At 43.7% G+C, this 24040-nt stretch overlaps 2 protein-coding genes across 7 annotated transcripts; one reads left to right on the forward strand and one right to left on the reverse strand.

The window, feature by feature from the left end:
* Positions 1-278: 278 nt before the first annotated feature.
* Positions 279-14541, reverse strand: tnrc6b (trinucleotide repeat containing adaptor 6B). Of its 2 annotated transcripts, none has more exons than XM_035533238.1 (22): positions 14036-14541; positions 12557-12645; positions 12268-12289; positions 11647-11997; positions 8657-11431; positions 8154-8318; positions 7808-7980; positions 7544-7612; positions 7212-7418; positions 6894-7013; positions 6504-6623; positions 6057-6200; positions 5742-5849; positions 5087-5282; positions 4839-4991; positions 4558-4722; positions 4291-4434; positions 4080-4172; positions 3340-3555; positions 2968-3038; positions 2643-2782; positions 279-2560 (listed from the first exon to the last, which is right to left on the reverse strand). In XM_035533238.1, exons 2-22 carry the CDS (start codon positions 12611-12613, stop codon positions 1990-1992), a joined length of 6060 nt encoding a protein of 2019 aa, XP_035389131.1. In that variant the 5' UTR covers positions 12614-12645; positions 14036-14541; the 3' UTR covers positions 279-1989. The 2 variants fall into 2 exon arrangements, with proteins under 2 accessions (XP_035389131.1, XP_035389130.1); XM_035533237.1 differs by having other exon boundaries at positions 6894-7016.
* On the forward strand, positions 13272-17185 carry si:ch211-141o9.10 (probable endonuclease 4). Of its 5 annotated transcripts, none has more exons than XM_035533240.1 (8): positions 13272-13561; positions 14773-14997; positions 15077-15286; positions 15851-16030; positions 16176-16307; positions 16476-16580; positions 16781-16910; positions 17007-17185. In XM_035533240.1, the coding sequence occupies exons 2-8, from the start codon at positions 14826-14828 to the stop codon at positions 17062-17064; spliced, it is 987 nt and encodes a 328-aa protein (XP_035389133.1). In that variant the 5' UTR covers positions 13272-13561; positions 14773-14825; the 3' UTR covers positions 17065-17185. The 5 variants fall into 5 exon arrangements, with proteins under 5 accessions (XP_035389133.1, XP_026861773.1, XP_035389132.1 ...); XM_027005972.2 differs by having other exon boundaries at positions 14808-14997; XM_035533239.1 differs by lacking the exon at positions 13272-13561 and having other exon boundaries at positions 14724-14997.
* Positions 17186-24040: the final 6855 nt, after the last annotated feature.

The raw sequence follows: 24040 nt of genomic DNA on the forward strand, positions 1-24040 counted from the left end.
CACCAACATTACTATTTCACATTTGGCCACCCCTTTATAAATGCGTAAATATAGTTTACTGTTATTTAATACAAGTACAATTTGATTATTAACCAACCTCATTTAACATCTACAATAACAACCGTTCAACAGAGGTAGAAACCTGACGTTCCACGCCAAAATGACAAAATGAAAAAGGTCCAGCAGTCTTCTCTATGTACTCTAGTGCTTGGCAGGCGTTTTATTTTACTTTGAAGACAGATATTAACAAATAAGACAAATTCTGTACACATGACAAAGAGACTTCAATTCAACCTTTATTGTCTTGTTCTTTTGTTAAATTAACTTCTTTTTCTTGTAAAATCAGAAAAACAAACAACCCGAACAGGAGTGATAAAGCCTGCCTTAATTTAAAATGGTACACAACGAAAATAAACAACTGGTAACTTTTAAGTGTTCCTAAAACATCCATCCAGCTCAGCTTGGTACAACAGGTTTGGCATGTTTCAGTATGAATGCCTTCAGTTGGTTGTTTCTTCTTTAAAAGAAAAAAAACAAGCTTTTCTCTTTAATATTATTGCAATTCAGACAATATATAAAACAAAAAAGGCTGCTAAAACCACAACTTAAGAAATATTAGTGCCAATGTTCTTGAACTTGCTTTCTACACACTCACACAGACATACCTGCATACACCTATCCAGCACACAGACATCAAAAGACCTGAAATAAGCTGTCATACATTTATTCGCCTCCCTAACCAGCATAATGGCAAACACACACACACACACACACACACACACACACACACACACACACACACACACACACTCACTGATGCCACACTAATACTCCATGTCACCACCTCCTCGATTATGGGCTTCTCACATGCACGCACAGGCCAAAAGGGCACCTTGTACAGCTAATTAACATCCAAGTGATCATAGTCATTATGACAACAAACTTGATTGAGTAGGAAACAAACAAAACCCAGAAAAAAAACAAAAAAACAAACAAACAAAAAAAACAAACAAAAAAAAAACGAGGTCAGCATATTAAGGAAGAGAGACACCTCTGGATTACACTGTTCCACATTCAAAACAAAGACACAAAACAGTCAGACATCAGAACAGCGTGGCCGGGTAAGTGTGTTTGACTTTGCCAGGAAATGGGAGCTGTAACAATATGAACCATCCTCCATGTTGAGTGTTCAACATCACAGAACATTGTATGAGGCATATATATATCAGTCCTTGTTTTTTTTCTTATAGTGCATGCCTGAGTAATGCTGCCTCAGTATGCAAGTGAAATCTTATAAACTCAAGATTTAGGATTCATCCAGTTGCGTTTTGTGTTTTAAGTCCAACTGTTATTTTTTTCTTTGTTCTGTTCAAGTCTTGCTGTAAAAGTCTTCATTTAAGGGTAAAAGGCAAATGAGAGATGTGGAGGCATATGCGTCCGTTTGTCAGTCAGCAGTTCAGCACTGCAATACTTAGGAGAGCTGCCATGCTCCTTACTCTGAGGCCCCACACTCCTGAGTATGGACTTTAGAATGGAGATCAGATCATGGAGAGCAGGGTCAGGAACACGGCTCACGTGAAACTGATGTGTTCAACAGTGCGTGTACATCCGCAACCAGTGTTGTCCGAATTGTTAGATCATAATGCATTTTGGTATGGTACTGGTAATAATGGAATTTGTGTCAGAATTTGACTATTGAGTGTGTATCTGTACCATGTATCTGAGTGCTTGTGTTGAAGTGTTTACATAGTTCTGTTGGAAAATGCATGTACTAATTACTTTATATTAATGCATCCTGTTTCTATCCACGGAGTGAAAGTGTTTGTGTAAATTGTTTGTAATTCTATCGATCTAGAATTACATACCTACAGGCCTGCAATAACTTATGTGGATATACGAGTGAGTGCTTTATTTGTACTCATGTCTTCATGATGCATGTGCTGTAAATGTGTTTGTGTTTGCCTGTCTGCATGTAAGTGAATGTGTCAGTCAGATGGAGTCCGACCCTCCACCCAGCAGGTCTCCAGGCAGCAGCGCTGCAGGGCTGCTCATTTGGTGTCGGTCCTCCAAAGCCGGAGATCCCCACAGACTGCTGCTGGGGTACCCTGCTGGCATACCCCCCCACAGCCCCTGTCTGCTGGGCTCCACCCCTGCTGCCCCACTGCCCACTCCACCTCCCCCAGCACCATTACTCCACTGAGCAAAGATACTCAGGCCCGGGCCCTGGGCAGAGACCGGGTCTGGGGAGCTGCCCGTACCATCCAAGCCCTGCCAGCTGGAGCCTGTGGGCCCACCTCCTCCTCCACTGTTACCGCCTCCTGTGGAGGAGCTTCCCCCTCCAGCCCGTTCTCGCTCTCCAACAGGGACGCTTCCACTGCTACCGGCACCTACTGCGCCCGCACCAGTCGATCCTGCTGTTCCCACTGGCCCTCCGATGGCCACACCTGGCCCGCCTCCACCGCTGCTCCCAGCCCCTCCAGCCTGGGAATGTGCAAAATAGTGAGCAACCTCCTCTTCGCTCACAAACTCAGCCAGGATTGTGGTGTTGCCCAGAACACACCTGAAGAGAGAGCCAAAAAATGGGTTTAGCAAAGCTCAATGCAACATGCTTACACATGTGGGGGACTAAAATAGAGACTTACATGTGCAGAGCACTCTGAGCTTTGGCTGCTTCTTGGCGAGTACTGTAGCGAATCAGAGCACTGCCTTGGGTTAGACCAAGGTGAAAGGTCAACAGAGGACCATGCTGCATACATATAGTGCGCAGGGTAGAACCATCAATCTAAAGGGGAAAGGGAGGGTGAGAGAAATGAACCTGTGTTGATTTATGCCACAAACAAAAAGTCACAGAATTTAGTCTCTACCCAAAGACCGACAGTTAGTTCTCAAACCTCTGCAAATATCTGCCATTTCCAAACAAGCTCAACACAAGTAACCAAATCTGTTGTCTGATTATCATCAGCATACCTGGGGAGTAAGATTACTCAGCACCAGCCAACAGCTTCCCCTTGAGGCTCCACCATCACTCCATGTTGATCCTGTTACACACACACACACATACACACACACACACACACACACACACACACACTTTCCACAATTATGATTTTTTTTTTTTTTTTTTTTTTGAAGCCAAGCATTTTTTTTTGCTTTTGCTTAATTAGGTACAAATGGGTGAGGTTTCAGAGCACATCCAAGAGAAAAGTAATTTAACTGGCATTCTGGTGAATACATATATTTCATTATGTTATTAAAACCTAAAAATAGACTGCCAGATACACAAGTCAGTGAACTCTTGTTTTATGTTTCACAGGTTGAGACTTGAACCCATGAAATTACCAGGCCCATATCTGCTTTCTTGGCTGCCTCCAGAGCCACTCCAACCCCTGCCCAATCGCGGAGCTCCTCCCGCCCATGGGGACATGGAGGGCTGCTTCTGATGAGTCAGTCCAGGAGGCGGGCGTGGCAACTGGGATGTGCTGCGATTAGTCTTCCAAGGCTTGTTGTGTCCAATGGGCTCGGGGGGCCAGCTTGGCTTGTACTCTGCATACTTAGCTGTGGGTACAGAACAGGAAACAAATCACAGACCCTTCCGGGTAATCATACAGGGATTTAAAAAAAAACTTCACATCACAAGTCAGAGAATCCAGCTGAAGTACTGAAAATTATCCCAAGTTCACAACCAATAATGTGAAACTGGGAGTTTTTCTTTTTAAATTTCCTCCTCAATTGCCAAACCATGCTTCAATTTCCCCTATTATACAGCACTAACCAATTTGAGAGACCTAAGGTATGCACATGCTTCCGCCAAGACGAAGTCAACCACAAAATATTTTCAAGCCACTACTTAAGCAACATCTTAAGTCAGCTGAATGTGTTTGTATGTGAACTGGCAAATGTTCAGGCTTGGCAAGAACGTCTGTACATCGATAGGTAAGAGAGGACCCATCAGAGCTAGTTTAGCTCCTTGGGATTCCCACCCATGAATAGCCAAGGTAGTCAGGTCCTGGCAACAACACACCGTCAGCTGTGCCACTCAGAATCTGAACCATAAGGAGCCTTAGGACTTGTGCCCTTGCCTGGGTTGTGTGCATTGTTGAGGGGACTTTCTGAGGCACTGTAGGGCCAGGCACCATGTGAAGGCAGCAAGGTGTTTAGGGAGGGGTTGGATTCTGAAGGAGGAAAAACACACACACACACACACACACACACACACACACACACAATTCATATTTTTAATCTGGAAGCCTTCCGGTTTTATCTGTCAAAAACCTTATCTGTACTTAGTACCTGTGTTATCTCTTAGCAACTGGTGCTCAGGATCATTGAGGCTTGAAACTGCAGATGAACTCATCATACTGCCAGGGGTCATGTAGGGGTCAGATTCAGGGTCAACATTCTGAATTCCTTTCCAGGGCACCCCTGGCTGGAATTCTAGACCAGACCACCACAACAATTGGCAAACTCACATGGTAATACCCAAGTAGAAAATAGTATTCAGGAGAGAAGGCTCGTGTACCAAACATGCATCTTGGGACTTTGTAAAATATTATTTACCAGGAGGCCAACTGGATGTGCCCGTCTTGGCCCCAATCTTGTTTCCAGGGCTTCGTTGCCAGCCGTCAGAAGAGCCTTGGAGAGGCCCTCCCAAACCTTCCACCCCCAGCAGCTCATACTGAGAATAAGGGGAGCCACCTCTCTTCATAGGAGCAGCAATGGGGCCTGAGAACAGGAGCACTGAGCATAAAGGGAGGAAAAACCAAACGAAGCGCAGTTTCGACACATGAGGTAAGCCCCAAGTCCCCCATATTAAAATATGGTGAGCAGACTAAACTCACCGTTTTTGTGAAGTGCATTGTCTGGAGAAGAGGGAGCAGGCGAGTGACCCTCCATCATCCACTTAAAGCGCGACTGCTGTCCGCCAGCTTCTTTTAGACCACCAACCACAGATCCTAACTCCAGACTGGACAGATTTACACCAGAACCAAACCCTGAAAGTAACAACAGAGAAGCTTGCATACAGGACCAGGAAGGGGCAATTAGTTGAGACAATGGCAACAAATCCAAAGTAGAGCTCATTATTCACCTGAATATGCAGCTGAGGATTTTTGATGAAGGTCTGCCACAGAGCCTCCCAGGGCAGCATGAGAAAGCGAATCTGACATGGGCATTTTTGGGCCAGCACCAGCTACATGAGAGGGTGAGAGTTTGGAGCTCCCACCTGCACTGCCCACCTGCTGCTGCTGTCTCTGGTGCTGGAGAACAGCCATGATTCTGGCAAGCTATAAAACAAATAATTTCCAATCTGCTTAAAGGAATTAATGTCCCCACCAATTCCAGTCCAAGTTGTTAATGCAGGATAGCTAGTTTGCCAATTTTACATTAAGTCTAAAAGATATGCAAGCCCTGTAGTTGGATGCAAGATGTTCTTATTTACCAATAAATTGTATCTTTTTTTTTTTTGATTGATTACAAAAAAGCATAAAATACAACTAGGCCAACATTGCAGAAGCTACACAGCATTGTTCTCACTATGCATTTGTGTCTCTACATTTAACATTTCAAGACACCAGCAGATTTCAGATACAATCTTGACTAGAAGGACAGAGTGGTTTTCAGTAAATTAGCTATCTAGCAATTAGGTGTCTGTAAGCTATCTAGAGGCAAAGAAAGTTCGGTCCTACTGCTCTCCTGCCTAGTGCTGGTGCACGGCAGCCAGGCCGCAGGGCTGTGGTCCCTACCTGCTGGGGGTCTGCCTGACGCACGTTCTGGGGGAACTTGCGCTGGTTCTGCAGGAGCTGCTGCTGCTGCTGGGGCTGGGGCTGCTGCTGTAGGAGCAGTTGACAGGCCTGGGGCAGAGCCAGAACGTCACACAGTCAAACCACCACAAGCCTTAGAGGCTTAGCCTCATAACTTAAGATTTCGCGACTCACGACTTTCAGTCTCCTCAAACAGAAGCAATTAAAGCCTAAGGGACTTGAGGAATGGCACAAGGTGGGTCTGTTTCAAGCTATCGAGCGCGATGTGTTGAGCGGCATAGCAGCTCGGACACTCACCAGCTGGAACTGGATATGAGGCGGGTAGATGCTGCTGAGCATGGCGATGTGCTGTGGGGAGAGCTGAGGAGGGAAAACCCCTCCACCCACCCCTCCGACGCCCCCGCTCGGAGGAGGCATCTGTTTCAGCACAGAGCCTGGCACCTTGATGACAGGATCAGGCATGAGATAGCCAGATTGCAAGATTGCTGACCATGTTTAATTTACAAGGCTATATCATCTTTGCATTTCCAGCCATGATAAAAACAAAAAACAAAAACAAAAAACAACAACATCTCTTGTGGTAATAGGAGGCACTGCAGTGCATCAGTACAATAGTACTACAATGCACCTGTAGAATAACAAAATAAGACTAAACAAATAGATTTCTAAAACTAACATGGCTGGCCTTAGTCAAACAAACAGTATCTGGTAGGAGAGCATTTTAACGCTTGCCAAGTGCTGTACCTGAGGCGACAGGAACTGATGAGGCACTTGCGCACGTACAGTAGGGTTAATGGGTGGTACACCTGGCTGGTGCCTGGGTTGAGCCATCCCGCCACCAGACCCAAATATGTGGCCACCCATCTGTAGAGAAAGACAAGCAAGAAAGCATAAGCGCATGCAAAATAACTCCCTGGGTGTAACAAGACTGAAGGGGGGGGGGGGGGGGGTGAAGATCTTACCAAGAGAAGGAACAAACATCAGAGGCAAGAGGGAGAACAAATGGGTATTTTGGGAGTCGTACTGGGATTTGGGGAATGGGGTACTTTGCAGACAACATTTATAGGTAAAAGGCCAAGGGTGATGCAGTGTGGACTAAGATGGGCTAAGAGAGATACAGTGGCACAGCCTTACTTGTCTAGGGGGATTGGGGTGGTTGTAGAGGGGAGAGGGCTTGAAGACAGTGGGCGGAGAATATGAAGAACAAGGCCCCTCCTCCCCAAGGCACCCATCCTGATTGATGAAAGGCAAGGTCTGCTGATCACAGCGAGAGCAAAGCAGACAGGGGCCAAATATAGGGTTTGATAAAGGAGGGGAAAAGGTGTGAGAGAGGGAAGAAGAGATAAGGGAAGTCGAGGAAATTCAAAGAGGAGAACACAGGGATACAGAGGGCGCTCAGTTAAACAAACAAGAAGGCTGAGAGAGAGTCCTGAGAAGCGGAGTTCAAATTACCTTGTCGTAGTAAGGCCCGGGCTCGCCAGGCCCCACCTCTTTGGAACCAGGTGAACGGAAGACTACTCCTCCTCCCCCTCCACGTGCTCCTTTGCGCATCTCTCCATTGTAATCACTCAAACCCATACCTCGCTTGTCTCCATCCATCTTCTTCTCTTGAGGAGGTCCTGGGGCCAGGTCCAGTGAACGGCCACTGGGGTCATCTCCCTGCATAACAGTATTAGCATGAATTAAACTAATTTAAAATCTTCTGAATGTTTAATGCTTCAAACTTAGTATTACTGAATTAATGCATATATTATTAAACATTAACTTATTTTTCACTCACTCACCAAAAGCCCCATATTTGAAAACTGTCGAGTCATAGGGTTCATCCAAGAGTCACCACTTTTTATTGGACCCTAAGGGCAAAAAAAAAAAAAAAAAAAAGCTCAATGAATATTTAAATGATGAACACTATGGCAGCTTCAAAATTTAGATAATTAATTCTTGTACTACCAACATGCAATGAACTGAAAGCGTTTTAAAATGGGATAGAATACTAAATGATTCATTTGGATCCGGCAAAATCACCATCCAAAATCATCTTAGTGTACCTTGTTAGCCTTCTTGCCTGGCCAGCCTCCGGAGTTGTAGGAAGAGTTGCTGCCCTGTGATCCAGCACTGTTCCACACAGCACCCCCCTCCTCCTCCTCCTCCCAGCTGGAGTGACGTGAGGCAATGACAGAGCCCTCTCTCTCACCCCAGCCTTCTTGCATAGACTTTGGACCTGGGGGAGACAAAGATATTTGCCACCAACCTCAGTGCTACAGGCAGTTTATGGCTTAAAAATGTAAAGAACAGAACAGCTTTGCACATGACACTATAGTAACTGGTGTAACCTGTGTCACTTGCAGTATAAATTGTCCTTATCTAATAATTCCTTGTAATAAAATTGCTCACCAGCTTTGACTGGGTTGGGGGAGGGATTACCCCAACCTGATGCATTCCCAGGTTCATCTGGGTCACCCCATCCAGAGGGCGTGTCAGCAGGCTTGCCCCAAGCTGCCGTGCCATTATCCACACAAGGACTCGAGGGAGAACCACTCCCTCCCCATCCAGATGGAGCTATTAATGAGTCAGAAGAGGCAGATATATGGAGAACATCAGACATTACACATTGAAATTGCTGAAAACCTTCACAGCAATGTGGCAAATGCTATTTTACACTTAGTGTGACTATCCATGATTTGTATGAATATTTAAAACATGCAATATAATACTAAGACCTTTGCAACATTTGAACTAGTTCCATTTCAAGTGTTTTCATGTCATACGCATTTCCTTTTTTCAGACTAATGTCAAGCATGACCATGTCTAGTAAAACAACTTTCAAAGAAACGCTACTAATGGTCCTCAGCACTGTCAGACATTTTGCTTCAAAACGTACCAAACATTTCTCTTACCCACTGCAGCACTCTTGTTGGATGAATGTGTGTTTATCTCCCTGTTACCAGGGCCTGTGGCCATTCTTCCTGGTGGAGGTGGAGGACCCTGCTGCTGAGACTGCACTGGCTGTGCCTGGCTACATGGGCCATTGTTCTTGTCCCAGTAATTCACATAACTGTAGTTATTGGGATCACCCCAGGCAGAAGTTCCATCATCTATTTCCTTTTTCCTACTTATTGACTGTGGAGAAGGCTCTTCCCAGCCACTGGGCTCCGAGTTGCCTCCAGAGCCACTCGTTATTTGGGGTATGGGCCCTGAGGTCCATCCTGAACTTTGGCTCTGGGCTGAAGGACCTCCTTGTCTTCCCCAGCCTCCTTGCATGGTCCCTGTATCCAGCGACTGGGACTGCTGGGGTTGTGATTGTTGCTGCTGTTGTGCCTGACCTTTTAGAGAGGCCGCCTGGCTGTTTGGCATCTGTGAAGGGTGCATGTTCCCACCCCAGCCTGGGTGAGATTTGCTACCCTGGTCCCCCCCTCCCCCAGACTCGGTACCTCCTGCTCCCCAAGCCTTTCTTGGAGCTCCTTCATTCCAGCTGCCCCATGTACCAACTCCTGATTCTCCACTTGTACCTCCACTATCCTTCCCATCACCCCACCCCCCAGTGCTTGCTTTGGATTCCCGCTCTCCCCATTCGCTACCACCTCTCTGTCCCCAATTTCCCCCATTCCCTCTCCCCATTTCCTTCCAACCTCCAGACCCTTTCTCCTCCTGGCTATTTCCCCAGTCTCCACTACCTACTGCAGGAGTACCCTGTTGTCGAAAATCTCCCCATCCACTTGATCCACTCTCTGCTACATGATCTCTCCACTCTTGTCCCTCGCTGCCCCAACCTTTCCCTTGGCTCTCAGATGAACTTGACTCTCCCCAGCCTCCTGAAGACTTGGTCTGGCTCCCTGCTGCATGACCCACTCCAGTCTGTGGAACAACAGGGTTTTGGATACTGCTGCTAGAGGATTGTGGGCCTCGATTAGACAAAGACGAACAGCCACTGCTGCTGCTGCTGCTGTCCCAGCCTTCACCAGGTGAGACAGACGGGGGTACAAGGATGGAATTTGTGTTCAAGTTGGTGTTCTGAGATGCACCATGAAGCAGAGTTGAAGCCGATGGGGCAGTTGCTGATGTGCCAGTTGAGCCAGAAAATGGTGGAACGTGGCTCTGTGTGTTCATCACAACAGAAGATCTAGTTCCACCTGTCCCCCCTCCATCTACCTCCAAGTCCCATGCCACATTCTGTCTAATCTTGGTCTGTCCCCACCCAGAGTTGGACAGCACTCTGGGGTCCAGGTCAGTCCGGCTGAGCAGATTCTGTAAGGACACTTCAGCTTTGGGAGGCTGATGAGTTCGGTGGTGACCAAGGAGCTGATTGCCACTTCTCGAGTTTCCTCCACCGCTGGAGGATGAGGTACCCTCACCACCTCTGGCTCCCTGGCTTCCCCACTCATTGGAGTCTCCTGCCCCTACCTCCCCTGCTCCTTTCTGATTGTCCCAAGCTCTTGTCATAGTCGAAGGTGTGGAGGAAGTAGCCGAGGGGTTGCCAACACTGCCACTGCTACTACTACTGCTTGAGCCATCCCCATTTCCACCACCTGGCTTGCTGACACCACTTGAATTACCCCAGTCCCCAACTCCCCCACCCCATGCTCCCTGAGATACCCCAGACATCTGACCACTTCCCGTGCCCCATGTGCCCCCACTCACAGTCCCTCCTCTATCGTCCTGCCCACTCAACCCCCATGAGTTTACCCCCTCAGCAGAGGCAGAGCTTCCTCCAGCCCCACCCTCCCAAGTGTCAGTCCTAGAGGCACCCGTTTTGGAATTTGCAGGAAAGGGCTGAGCTCTCCAAGTAGATGAAGAGGGGGAGGAGGAAGAGGATGCAGAGAGATCTCCAGCCCCTGTAGTTCCACAGTCTACATCACCCCCTTCTACAACTCCTGTGTTTTTTGGTCCTGCTCCTGGCTCTGGTGCTGTAGCACCCCACTCTCTACTGGATGGCTCTATGTCTCTGTATTGCATTTGGTGAAGTTGGTGCTGATGAGAGGCTTGATTCACAGAAACAGGGTTGTTGGCAGACGATGATGTCGAGCTTTGGAGAGGTGAGGGTCCACCCTCTGTTGCAGCTGCCCCAGCTCCATCGTGCACCAGCGCTGGCCAGGCAGAGGGGTTGGCATTAGGGTTAAAGTTGGCACCTGGAACGCTGCAGTTGACACCTACAGAGCAATCAGTCCCTGGGAGAGGGGAGGCTTTGGATATGGAGGGTTTCGACCCTGCTACTACTGCATTTCCTCCTATCACTCCCTGGGACCCCCAAACAGCACTACTAGGCTGCATACATTCATTGTTTGCACAGGAGGACGAAGGAGGAGAGGGGCTACCAGAACCGACACCTTTCCCACCTTCATTCCCTCCTCCCATAACCTTCTGCTGCTGGAGGTGCCTCTCACCCCATGAGGCACTGCAGTTCAGCACTCCACTGCCATCTGCTGCTCCAGTTACTGTTATATCTCCCATTCTGGCCCCATCCCCGGCAGCAATGCTGGGCCATTCCTCTAGGTCTGACCCATCCACTATCACCTTCTCCCTGCCCTGAGAGAGGGGCTGGCTGCCAGAGCTTGCCCCCCACATGGAATTTGCATAATTTGAAGAAGTAGTAGTAGAAGAAGCAGCGATTGATGAGGATGACGACATGTGGGGCAGAGAGACAGCAACTGGACCTGCAGAGCCTAGGTTGGAATCTGCAAAACAAGAGAAATCTGTTAAGGACATCTGAGTCAGTAGGTACTGAACACTCAGGTACAAGCGATTAGGTCCTATAAAGCAGATCAAGTCAGTAAATTGCAGTACATTTCTACTCAAACTGTTTAAGTGAACTCTTGAAACTACTTTCAAGTACTTAGTTAAAACAACAATTTGTTCTCCAAACTGAGCTAAATGTGCAATGGTTGTTTACCTGCAGGCGCAGCCACCGTTGCATTGGGGCTTTCTCCCCCACTGTTGCCTCCCCCCAGCAGCATGGATGACAGTGGTGGCTGGCCCCTCTTCAGTAGCACTTTGTGGTCCTGCTGGCAACGGAATCGAGGGGGCACTTCACGGGGCATGTAGCGCTGGGGGGCCTGGGTGCTGGGGGAGGGCTGTCCGTTGGCCACCGCCGACCGCTTAGCATTGTTCCCACCCTGAGGGGGGGCGCCAGCAGCCGGGGTGGCGATGGAGGAGGTTGTAGGAGGGACAGGGCCAGGGCTGGGGGAGACCGAGCTGGGGATGGCAGGAGACTGGGCAGATGGAGGCTTGGTCAGTTCTGGCACTATCAAAGAAAATATCAGGATCAAATGGAAAAAGAATATTAGGGAAAACTCATTTAGATCACCCAAAACATGGACTTGCAAAACAGCAACAAATGCATAAGCAACAAAACAGAACATGAACTTTTCATGAAATGTCATGATAATTGAAATATCCATTTAAAACTATATGCATAAAAAGGGGGGAATACTCTTTCAAATGAATCATAACGAAACTAAGTGAACAAACACAATAAAAGTGCATATACGTTATCACAAACAAGGTGGATTACCTTTGTTTTTTTGCTCGACCACCTGAAACAAAAAGTAAAAAGTCAATAAAGTAAATGCTCTGCAATACAAGCATTTACAAAGGCAGAAAATTATTTCGGTTTCTCCATTACAATTGCTTTAGTTTCAGATTTGTGTATTGTAGGATTTTGCTCCCCACAAAATTAGACGATGGCTAATAGAAGGTAAACGTCGATATTACTACTAGAATGCAAAACCCCCCTCATATATCAGAGTGAGCTGACTGTCACTAGGTACACAAACTGCACTTCACGATTTCAGCATCTTTACCTTTTGTGAGGATTCCTTTTTCCTTTTATCTTCCTTTTTCCTTTTCTTGTCTTCCATGAACTGCTGTTCCCTTTCCTGATGCCCCTTTTCTAAAACAAGGGCATTGCAATTGTTTATATTATATATATATATATATATATATATATATATATATGTATGTGTGTGTGTGTGTATTTGTGTATTTGCATATTAGTTGAACAAAATAATTAACTCTGCAAACGAAACTCCATACAGAAGTCATGCGGAGAGCTCTCATTCTAGGACTACTTTTGTTAGTTAGCTTGCCATCTAGCTCACTACACTGATCACCGGAAAGGATACAGGCTGTAAGCTGTGAATTGTTAGTGATAAGGACACGGATACTTGGACTTGTTACTGCCAAATTGCCCAAACAAGTGCAAGTTCTGGCAAACAAACGGGTGACTGCGATGTGGCAAACTCTGTGTGTTGCTAACCAACCAATTAGCCTGTGTTTGCATGCATATGCATACCTAAAAATAGATTAAAGACATGCAGCACAGAAACCAAACAATGCTTGGCTAAAAACCTCGGTCCTAAAGTTCCCGAGGGCGCCAGCGAAACACACTCAGCACCCGTTTATGACTAGCTATTGAGTATAAAGCTAGCGTGCGAAATAGCTAGGTTAGCTAAATATTTTTTTGACACCGCTGGCATTCCATTCACCCGCCCATTTCCTCTTGAGCATGCAGTTTGGTGCAACAGATAGGCGTACCTTTGACTAAACAACACGATGCGAGAAAATGTTATGCCAAGCAATATTGTAACAACTAGCATACAAAGTAAAAAGTATTAGCCACACTGTTCATCGTAATTTGAAATCTGCCACAGCGCTAAGTCTTCAAAGTAACTGGATAAAAGCAGGTTAGCTAACAGAGCCGCTAGCTAGCTAGCAACAAAAATCAACGTTAAACGACTAATTCTGAGGCATATTCAGTAATCATCTCACGGGTTACTAAACAAGAAATTTCAACGCAATCTACAGCGGTAAGCAATGAGCATACAAGAGGCTTACAAAGTGAAACCACCGGATGACAACTCATGTTAAGCAGCTGCTAACTAGCTAATATAAATAAGCACTGCTCTCGCTAATCAGAGAGCCAGTGGAATATTTTATGTCCTATGAAACAAACACACCTCTCCCAGTCGTTTTACTGTTATTGGCTATGGCTACCGTTTGTGATAATGTCACACTGATGTTAAGCCACAGTTTAGCAACCCTTGTCAGAGCTGAAATGTTTCGCTGGGAAAACCGAGTAGGTTGCAGCAGCTAAGCTAACTAGCTAGTCAGTGTGTACTAGCGAGCTAGCTAGTTACCCAGATCTCTCCTGTCGTCGAAACAGTTTCGTAACGTTAATTGTTCAGTCGCAAAGCACAGATCTTTTGGCCTTCAAATGCATGAGTGCAGGTAGTTTAGTAGACGATAGTTATGCAGTGTATTCGTTTCGACGATTCACTTACCCCAGGAATTACATGAAATGTAGCTAGGAAGCTACTGCTAAAGTGCTTCAGTGCGAAATTCTAAATTTTGAGGCATTCGAGGCAACTTGAAATACAATACTCCATCAAGGGTACTTAACAGCTAATTATGGAAATGTTTTCTCTGCAGTGCTATTCTGTAACTAAGTAATACGACACTGTAAACGGGGGGGAAAAAAAGCAAATTCGTTTTTTAAAGCGCTGAAAAGTCGGTTGGTTGACGGTCGGCCATTTTACTGCTCGATATGAATCGTGTGTCTGATCAGCTCTGACGGAAGGGGGGGTAGCAAAGGGAAATTTTTGACCTTCAGTATTAAAAGTCCACAGAGTGCTATTGGCAAAGAATAACACCGACTTCCATTTTCTGTTTACTGGTTCTATACATAAGGAGAAAAGTGAACGTAACCCATATCGACATTTATTTTCCTTCATCCGTTCTGCACCGACTAGCCAAATGACGTCATTTTTTTTTTTTTTAAAGAGTGACTAAAATGCAGTCTGTCCACCAGTGGTATTTTTTGTTGCTTAAGCTCATTAAACAGAAAACAGCAAATATATGTTTATAACAAGTGATTGTATCCAGTTTTTAGACGATTTTCCTTGTTGCTTTAAGTCGCACAGTTGTAAAGGGTCATATCTGGCTTTATCGGAAGTGTATCTATGAGAAGCCACGGAGTGGCGCTATTGAATAATAATAAATGACAAGAATTTTAATATAGCAACGTCTACATCGACGGTGGTGTTTGTAACGAAGTCATAGAGTTGGAGAGTTATGGGTCCGCGAAAAAGGGGAGGAAAGAAGAGAACAGTAGATTTGCCCGAAGTGGAACACTCAAGTGGAGCAGGTGAACCATCAGAAGAGAGCAGTGCAGAAGTGGTAAAGGGTAAAAGGTGCAAAACCAAAGGGGGAAAAAAGTACATTGGCGCTCATGTCTCTATAGCAGGTAAGTTAAAGGTAGCTTATTTTCTAATATAACCTAAGCAGAATGCAAGAAACGTGATCATTTTCCCCATGTGTTGAAGGAGGCATATGGAAGGCAGTTGAGGCAAGTGTGGACATAGGGGGTCGCAGTTTTGGCTTATTTCTTGGTTCTCAACGGTCCTGGAAAAGACCTGCCCTCGATAAGGATGCTGCTGTCAGATTCCAAGAGGCCTGTGTTCAACATGGCTTTGACCCGACACACATTCTGCCACATGGATCTTACTTGATGAACTGTGGCTCTCCCAAGGAAGGTCTGTATTGCACATGCCCACAGCTGATAGTAAAGGTGATACATTAAATCAGGTGATAAACACCTGTTTAATCAGACTCCGTGATTAGGGGGCTATACCAAGTAATGTGTGACACCTTTCCTGGATCTTAACTGAAATAGCATTTGCTCCATTTTCTGATCTGTTTTTGTTCTTTTTTGGGGTTTTTTTATACATATATTTTGATACAGTTTATCTCACATTTAACACGTGCAGATCTGATCTATTCTGTAACATTCTTATTCTCATTTTTCCCCCACAAGAAATGCCTTTTTTCCATCAGCATCTTTTTTATGACCATGTTTTGGTACCTTCATTCTGATACTAAATGCCAAAGTGTAGTACTTCACACAATGTTGAATTAGTTCATATACCAAACCACTATCTGATGCATAAAACAATCTTCCCTCTATTTTCCACTGTGTCTAAGAGAAAAAAGGCATGAATGATGTGCAAAATGCATAAAATACAGGGGGCAAATTCTTTTCATGGGATCACTAAAGAAAAAAGTATGTTTGTTCTGTTCCACCTCTGCCTTGATTTTAGATGTGTTTGGTAAAAGCCAGGCTATGCTGGTTGATGAACTGAGTCGCTGCAACACTTTGGGCCTCACTCAGTTTAACCTCCACCCAGGCGCCTCCATGGGCTCCAGCACAGAGCAGTGCATGGACAGGATTGCCCAAGCTATAAACCACGCTCACCAGCAAATACCCACTGTTATTACTGGTAAACCGGACTGATCTCGTGTCACCAAAATAACAGATAGAATGCATGTTTTTGTGATCAGCCGAAGCATGCGCATCTATTTACTGCTTGGTGTAACAGTGATACCTGCACATTCACTCTCTGTTGGCTCTCAATCTTTCAATAGTACTTGAAAACATGAGTGGACAGGGAAGCACTGTGGGTGGACAGTTTATTGAACTGAAGGGTATAATTGACCGTGTTCGTGACAAAACACGTGTGGGAGTGTGTCTGGACACATGCCATGCATTTGCAGCAGGTAAGAGTGATGGAAAAGCTTGTCTTCCTCTAACTAAGATAATGATTTAGATACAGTATATTTTAGTTTGGATTAAATAATATCTGACTGAAAAATATAAATCAGCACCATATCAATAAGATTGATATAATTAATATTAAAATGTTAAAATAATTTGTGCATTTGCAGGTTATGACATTTCCTCAGCAGGAGGTGTGAAGTCTATGCTTGAAGAATTTGACTTGGTAGTTGGACTGCATTATCTGAGAGCTGTACATCTTAATGACTCAAAAGGTGCCCTTATGCAATATTGCACTCTCTATTAGCACTGCAAAGGGTCATGTTTTCGGTGGTTAATTAAAAAACAAAAAAGGTTAAAATAGCTTATCAGTTTTATTATACATACAGCAAAACTGTTCTTTCAAATGTGTTTTCAACATTGGCAAGGAAGCTTTTTCATAGTGACATATTTCACATTGTCTGATCCATTTCAGGTAAATTGGGCTGTCACCTGGACCGTCATGAGGACATAGGGCGTGGACAGATCGGGATCTCAGCTTTCCGAGACATTATGAATGAGCCTCGATTAGACAACATCCCTCTCATTCTTGAGACACCTGGCTGGTAATGGTTAAACGCTAATTAACTGTACATTGACAATGAAAATGGTGGCGTTCACTTGGTCTGTTATAGTATTTTACTTGTATTCTCTCTTTACAGCGCAGGTTTTGAGTATGCTGAGCAAATACAATTGCTCTATTCCCTTTGTGAAGACTAGTAAGAATGCAGGGATCCTCACAAGAGAAATATGGATATTGTATAAAGGGCCTATCACCTTATTTTCTTTTATTGTCCTCACACTCTTTTTTTTTTTAATGTGAAAAATATAATAAACACAAATTTTGGACTAAAATATTTCATTATTGATGTAAATAGTGTTGTGATGTAGTTCTAAATTTACAACATATGGAATTTACCATTTTAATCAGCAGAGGGAGTCAGAAGCCAAAAAATAGAATTTGCAGAACCCTCAAGAGCCTGCAGCAAAACCAAAAAAAAAAAGGTTTGCTAATGCATCACTCATAGTGTAAAGGTACTAAATAAGTCACGCCATCACTGATTTTCCCTTTTTGACACCACTGAGAAGTGTGAAGGCTGAGTAACACACAGAAGTGTTCACCCTCCGAGTCAAGCTTTTTCTTATAGTTAGGTATTAATGGAAAATACCCTGTTCTCCACCTTCTTCTACCACCCACAGGCTGCTGAATGTCCCACTCAGGCAGATGCTCACATGCAGAAAGCAGCCATACAGCCCACACATGAACATCATAGGCTTGCCATAAACACCATTCCTCTCATTTCCCTCGAGGTGTCCAGACATAGAGCGGCCACAAGTCAGACAAAGCAAAGCTGGTGTGCAATATAGCTTTAACAGCTAACAAAAATCATGAGGTGTTTCTGGCCAATCAAGTCTCTGATTGAAGTTGCAGTACTTTTTCAGAGTGGTGGAGGTGCTGGGACAGGAAATATGTCTGAGTGAATTTGGACAGGAAGGGAAAGGTGCTTGGTGTAGGACTTTTTTTTTCTCCTGCTCAGTGCCAGCCTACAGGAAATGTCAGTCAGACATCAGTCTGATCTAACTGGCTGCTTGGACTCTGCACCTCAGGGCTAGACAGAGATTGTGAAACCATAAAAATCACACTTGGATTTATTTAGTATGTTTATAAAACTTCCAGATATTACTTAGTTTCTTTTTTTATTGAAACATACAAAACAAAATGCTATTGGGATTTTTTTGTTGTTGTTGTTTGTTTATACAAAATCATCACAGATTAAATTAAATTTCTATACATGTTGCCTAAGGTAAAGTCAAATGAGGCATAAGACAAATGTGTCACATCATTTGTTACAACCCCTGTTAAATATATGTGGGGCCTATGCTTACAGACAAATGGTATGCTGTTTTAACCCATCTGGGTTAACAAAATGTCCCAACAACCAAACAAACAATTGTAAAATTACAAAATGTGGTGGCCACAAGGAAATGGTTTGTATTTGTGCTTTGGATGATTGTAAAATGAACAGCTCAGTTGCTGGGGGTCATTAAGGGCTCAGCTGTAAGAGCTGGGTGAGGGCCTGAGCCAGCCCATGTTTTGGCAAGCAGTAAAGAGTGCATGTACACTGTCAGCCAGAGGATAACATATATACCCTCTCTGTTATAATTCAATAATTGCACATTCACCTGATAGACAGCATGTAATCTCATATTGTACCAGGTAGCTAAGAACAAATAACATTTTCTAATTTAGGTATATTCATATCTAAAAATATAAAAAGGATATAATAAAACAACAACAAAAAAAAAGTTCAAATTAGTTTCATCATGAAATGAAATGGTATACATACAGCATAACCGATCAATTTATTCATGCCATTCATTTCAAATAAAATGAAACGAGGGACATGTAAATCTTTCTGTGCCCCAAAAGACTTGCAATGAAGTAAACATTTCATGAGGTGAAATTGCAGTATCCTTGGCTGTATAAGGCCTTCTGTGTCTCTCCACGCCTGCCCTTGACCATGGAATGTTCCGGAGAGTAGTGGCTGGGCATGGAGCCATGGAGCCTCAGGCGGGTCATCACACGCAGCAGCCACAGGCTCCGGCCTGGTCCTCCATGAGCACTGTGTGAGATGGAGTCTTTCTCTGTGAATGCACTAGTTTTCTTGGTCTCTGTAAAGAAGTCTAGCGTGACAGCGTAAGAGTGAGACAACATTATGCAGCAGCATGCCAGCACGTGTCTCATGGTCAGGGGAGCATGTGAGATGGTGAAATTGTGTAATTTTATAATACTCTAATGTTGCATGCTTATAAATTGCACAGATCACATTCAGCACATTTAGAGTAGTTTTCTTTTTCCAAAAATCATTTTGTAATCTAGGTTTAACTAAACTCTATGTTTTGTTACAGCTTTTACAAAGCCATACTTAAATATTTCACTCTTTAAAGTGCATTCACTGCAGCAAAAACACACACATTACTGAATGTACTAGTCTATTTCTACACCTACACACCCATTGTCACAAAATAACATTTAGATTCAAGCACTACAGAGTACTGCAGTTCAGGGGTAATTATGCTAAAATCTATGCATAAACCTTACATGCAAAACTGTAGTATAGTGTAGATATGTGACAGGCTTTTTCTGTGATGTACATATCATGTTTGACTAGACGACTGAATGCGTTAGAGCAAAAGGTATGCCCTTAACAGTACCCCTGTTTGTTTTAATAGTGAGAAATTTCAATATACTTATATTGTCTCTGTCATTCATTGCAGTCTGTAGGGGAAAGGGCTATGCCATTTTATGCATGTGTGAGTGAGAGCAAGAAAACAGGCTTGGAACAGACACACACACACACAGACACACACACACACAGACACACACACACAGGGCCAGGAGTCAGGCTGCAACATTCTTCACAGCGCTGGACACAATCTTGACCTCATTTTTTTATCTTGACCACACAGGGTCAACTAAGTAAACACACATATAGTTATATAGATATCCTCTTCAGTATAATCAAATAATCAGATTCAGGATTAAGGAAAGGCTTGGCTTCCTCCATGGTACCAGTGGCCTCCTGAAATCCCAACCTGCAAGCCTGCTGCCCTCAGTAGCACATCAAAGTAAAGAGCTCAGATGATGGCCAGATAGCAGTGACTGTTGGAGACTTCAGCAAACACATCCTTCATGCACCAGAAAAAAAAGCAAAATTGGGCACTCATAGGCAATCTGTTATTTTAACCTTCTTTGGAAGACACGGGCCATGACAGCCATGGAACTGAGTGTCTATGTGAAGTGTGTGCATATGCAGCCTTTCCTGTTGTATCCCTGCACCAGCATGGCCCAGCCTCACTATTGTCTATTGTCCACATTCAGAGCCACACTTCCTTACAGGCCAGAATTCACGGAAACGAGAACACAGTCCAAACAAATTCCTTGGGTTACACCTCCACCCTGTCTCAGTGCACCCCACCAACTGAGCAGCCCGGGGCTCAGGGAGGGCTTGTTCCCAACAGGATGTTCATTACCGACACACTCTTCAGGAAGTCAGGGACGGAACAGGTGGAGATGGAGATTCACTTCTCAGGCACATAGGAGTTTTCATAATACTAAACTATCAGTGCAATCAAAGGTTTATAAGTTTGCATGATAAAGCTATCTTTATTCTTTATTTCTATTTTAACTTTTTTAGTTAGTGTTGAAGAGTCATAAAGTCTCTTCCAGTCTACACCCTCCCCACAGCAACCCCTTTTACCACATTTCTTTTCAGACGGCAACATCTGGCTTTCATAACCCAAGTCCATGCTGCTTTCCAACTCCTAATGGACTTCAAATAGGAGGTCTGGCCACTGCGTTCTGTGTCTGTGCCCTGGCATAACAGTTGCATAAATATTTGGTTTTAGGGTAAAATTGATGGAGGGGAATATGAAACAAGATGTTATGGTATTTATGTCCCTAAAATTTAATTGGTGGTTGATTGCTAATTACTTTTGTTGGAAACAATAACTACAACCCCTACTACCAAAATACTTGACAAATTTCAGTTGTTCATAACACACACACACACACACACACACACACACACACACACACACACACACACACACACACACACACAGTTCAGTGTATAGACTCATGTACACATACTCATACTGTACTCTATATGTGGAGAGTAGTGTTGATCAGGAAATAGCTTTTAGGAAAACAAGTCTGCTAAGATTTTCAGCAAGCTAATAATTCATAGCAATGACCCCTAAAACCATCTCTCATTTCACAGCTCTGAAAAATTGAAGGATCTTGAACAAACTTAGCATGTGTCCATTGCATTAAGTCTCAGTTTAAATGGACATCAAAAAATATTTAAAAACTGATTTATAACCTTATAGTGCTCAATTTCCACAAAGGCTATTTCAATAAAGCACAATTTATTATTTATTATAGCATTGTGTGGGTTTCTGCTAATAACTATACCCACACAGTAGTTCAGACAATGTTCCATAGCCTGTAACTAAAAGCACAGAGCAATACTGATTGAAATGACAGATGTTAAACTGGGCACATCTAAGAGGACTTTCAAGTAGATCACTTCATTCATCTTGATTTTAGGCATTCCATTTATTTTTTATTTTCTTGAGCTTCCATGAAGCTGCACATGAGAAGTATCCATTTTCATTGCATCTGCTAAAGGGGTTTAAAATTTGGCTGGCTGTAAAACCTGTGCGAAAATAATTTCCTGAAGAGTTTTCTTGTTCTCTGGAAGATATAGCTGTTTGTTAGCCACCTAAACTGCCCTTTTCCTATTTAGAGCAAAGCACGGTGTTGAATTAAAGCCCTTGTCAACTCATTTTGATGAGTATGAGTTTATCCTCTAACTATTATCTATAACTAATTTACAATGAACTGGCAGAAAGAATTGTGGTTGTCATTTCTTTTAAGAGATTTTTAAAATAATTTTTCCTGTCATTTTCCTATGCTGGATTTGTGTTGGGAGGAACTAAATTTGGCGTATGTGATGTCAGATTTACCAACATACCAATCAGAGTTAGTGAAATGTTTACGTCACCTTCCAGCTGCCTTCAGGCAGCGCTTGTTATGCTCCTGGAAGATGTACCTTTGCTCATCATAAAAGAACCCAAGGTTGACTGCGCATACAGGGCTGTATAATATTTTGGTCGCAGACATATATTACATCACAGACATCTCGTGAAACCTCTATCCTATCTGAAACCAGGCTCTCACATAACATGGCCACTTTCCTGTACATAATTCAGTCACTTTGTGATTGAGGGAGCCATAACTAAACCAGCTAGCATTTTGGATATACGTTTTTGTTATCTGCAAATTTTATAGTGATCTATTTTCTTGTTGAGAGAGGCTTTTGTTTAGAGTCAGAATGCTCATATGTCTGAGTGATCTTGCCTGGTATGTAATTTACTCTGGTAGTTTACGCTGCCAGGGAGATGTCTGTGTCGATCTTTATGTGACCTGTAACACCCTCAGATTTCTGTACAGGCAACAGCTAAGATTTCTTTGGAGCATTTAACAACCATTTAATTGCATTGATACCTATACATTTCTTGAAAATAATGGTTTTCTTGTGTGCTTTGCCATTTGGATACTGAAAATAACCTTATATAAAAATAACCCAAGCTGATCTTACAAAAAATCTGATATCAGATTTTGACAACCAGGTTCAGACATTATCAGCCAACGTCAGTGTTAGCCACACCAGCCAATGCATGTAAATCTAAATGTGGGAGAACACAGACTCACTGTTTCCACTGAAGCATGGCTCCCAATGGCTTCCTATTTTCCATGTTGTTTTCCTATTGGTTACCATAATTATTCTCTCGCCACGCTCAGGAAACAGCAGCATGATCCGTATCTGTACAAAGGGATGCTGGCTTAAACATGGAGGAAGCACAGAGATGCAATCCTGCCTGGCTGATTCGTCAAAAGGCATGAACGTCAGCCATGATTACACAAACAGCAACAGCAGGATTCTCATGGGCTGGAGCCAAACACACCAGTCACTGAACAAGAGGCAAGAGTGGGATTGGCTTACTAGCATAAGGCCAGCATAACAAGGGGAGAGATTATGAGCAGTAGAACTAAGCAGGCAAACATATTTAACAGAAAGCCATACAATTCTTGATTACACCAAAACTATGCCTTCATGAAGATTAATCCTTCAAAACATACAGACGCTCAAATTTACTAGCATAGAGATGCAAATACTGGAATGCTAGACAGACAGGAATTGAATTCAGAATCTCATTGTTTTTGTCAGAGGCAATTTTTACAGCTAAGCCATGTGTGAAAATACCCAAGGGCTTGTTTAAATGGCTTTTTGTCTGCTCGAGTCTTCCCGACGTGCACTGTGGCGTTACGGACTCCAGCTCTCTATTTGTTGTCCCAGCGTCTCATTCAGAAGCAGCACTATGTAGAGACAGCAGGAAATCCATCAAGTCTTGTCTTAACAAACATTTCCATGATAAGTTGAAAATCAGTGTTGGACTGGTTCCCTTTTGGCTTTGTTCTCAACGCAGGAATCGTGACAGAGGGCCTCAAATACTGTGTGAGTGGTTTCTGTGTGAGTGGACTGCAGAAGGGGTTCAGAGCAGAGGGGCTTGCAATTATTAGGTCGTTGATTAAGAGAAAAACGTACTGTACTAATTTCAATATGAAATTATGTATTACCTTATGTAAGGGGGGTGAGCGAGATGGTGGAAACTGGACACTAGTTGTAGGTGCACAGAACCTGTGAGAAAACAAAAAGAAGCAAAGAAGAGGGGAAAGATGGATTGTGGAACTGGCAAATATAGGGAGAGAAAAGGCTAAAAATGTATCCTGGCCTCCCTTTTGGGACCAACATCTGAATCCTGTCCAAAAGCTACATGTTTTTCTGAGCAAATAGCTGGCATGCTTAAGCAGAAGCAATTGTTTACTCTAGGGAGAACTGGAAGGGGTTGCTTCAAGGAACAGAAAGAAAGTTTGGCCAAAGAGGAGAATGGGGTAGTTAAAGAGGCAGAATCAGGGATTAATCTAATCAAATGTCCAAATGTTTTGTGTTAACCCCATTTTTGTTGTTGTTGTTTGTTTGTTTTTTAAAACATGAACCTAAGCTTGACCACATGCTTAGGAATGTATGAGTACAATCAATTTTCTATGGAATTTCACATCCCATGA

Source organism: Electrophorus electricus, chromosome 14, assembly GCF_013358815.1.
Source record: "Electrophorus electricus isolate fEleEle1 chromosome 14, fEleEle1.pri, whole genome shotgun sequence".
NCBI lineage: Eukaryota > Metazoa > Chordata > Actinopteri > Gymnotiformes > Gymnotidae > Electrophorus > Electrophorus electricus.

Coding starts and splice junctions, on each gene's coding strand:
- tnrc6b (XM_035533237.1), bottom strand. CDS start 12,613: ATGGAAGACAAGAAAAGGAAAAAGGAAGATAAAAGGAAAAAGGAATCC. Junction 8,319..8,656: donor CAACAAGAGTGCTGCAGTGG/GTAAGAGAAATG, acceptor ACTCATTAATAG/CTCCATCTGGATGGGGAGGG. Junction 5,283..5,741: donor GTCAGGCAGACCCCCAGCAG/GTAGGGACCACA, acceptor TTTGTTTTATAG/CTTGCCAGAATCATGGCTGT.
- si:ch211-141o9.10 (XM_035533240.1), top strand. CDS start 14,826: ATGGGTCCGCGAAAAAGGGGAGGAAAGAAGAGAACAGTAGATTTGCCC. Junction 16,031..16,175: donor AATACCCACTGTTATTACTG/GTAAACCGGACT, acceptor ATCTTTCAATAG/TACTTGAAAACATGAGTGGA. Junction 16,911..17,006: donor ATTCTTGAGACACCTGGCTG/GTAATGGTTAAA, acceptor CTCTCTTTACAG/CGCAGGTTTTGAGTATGCTG.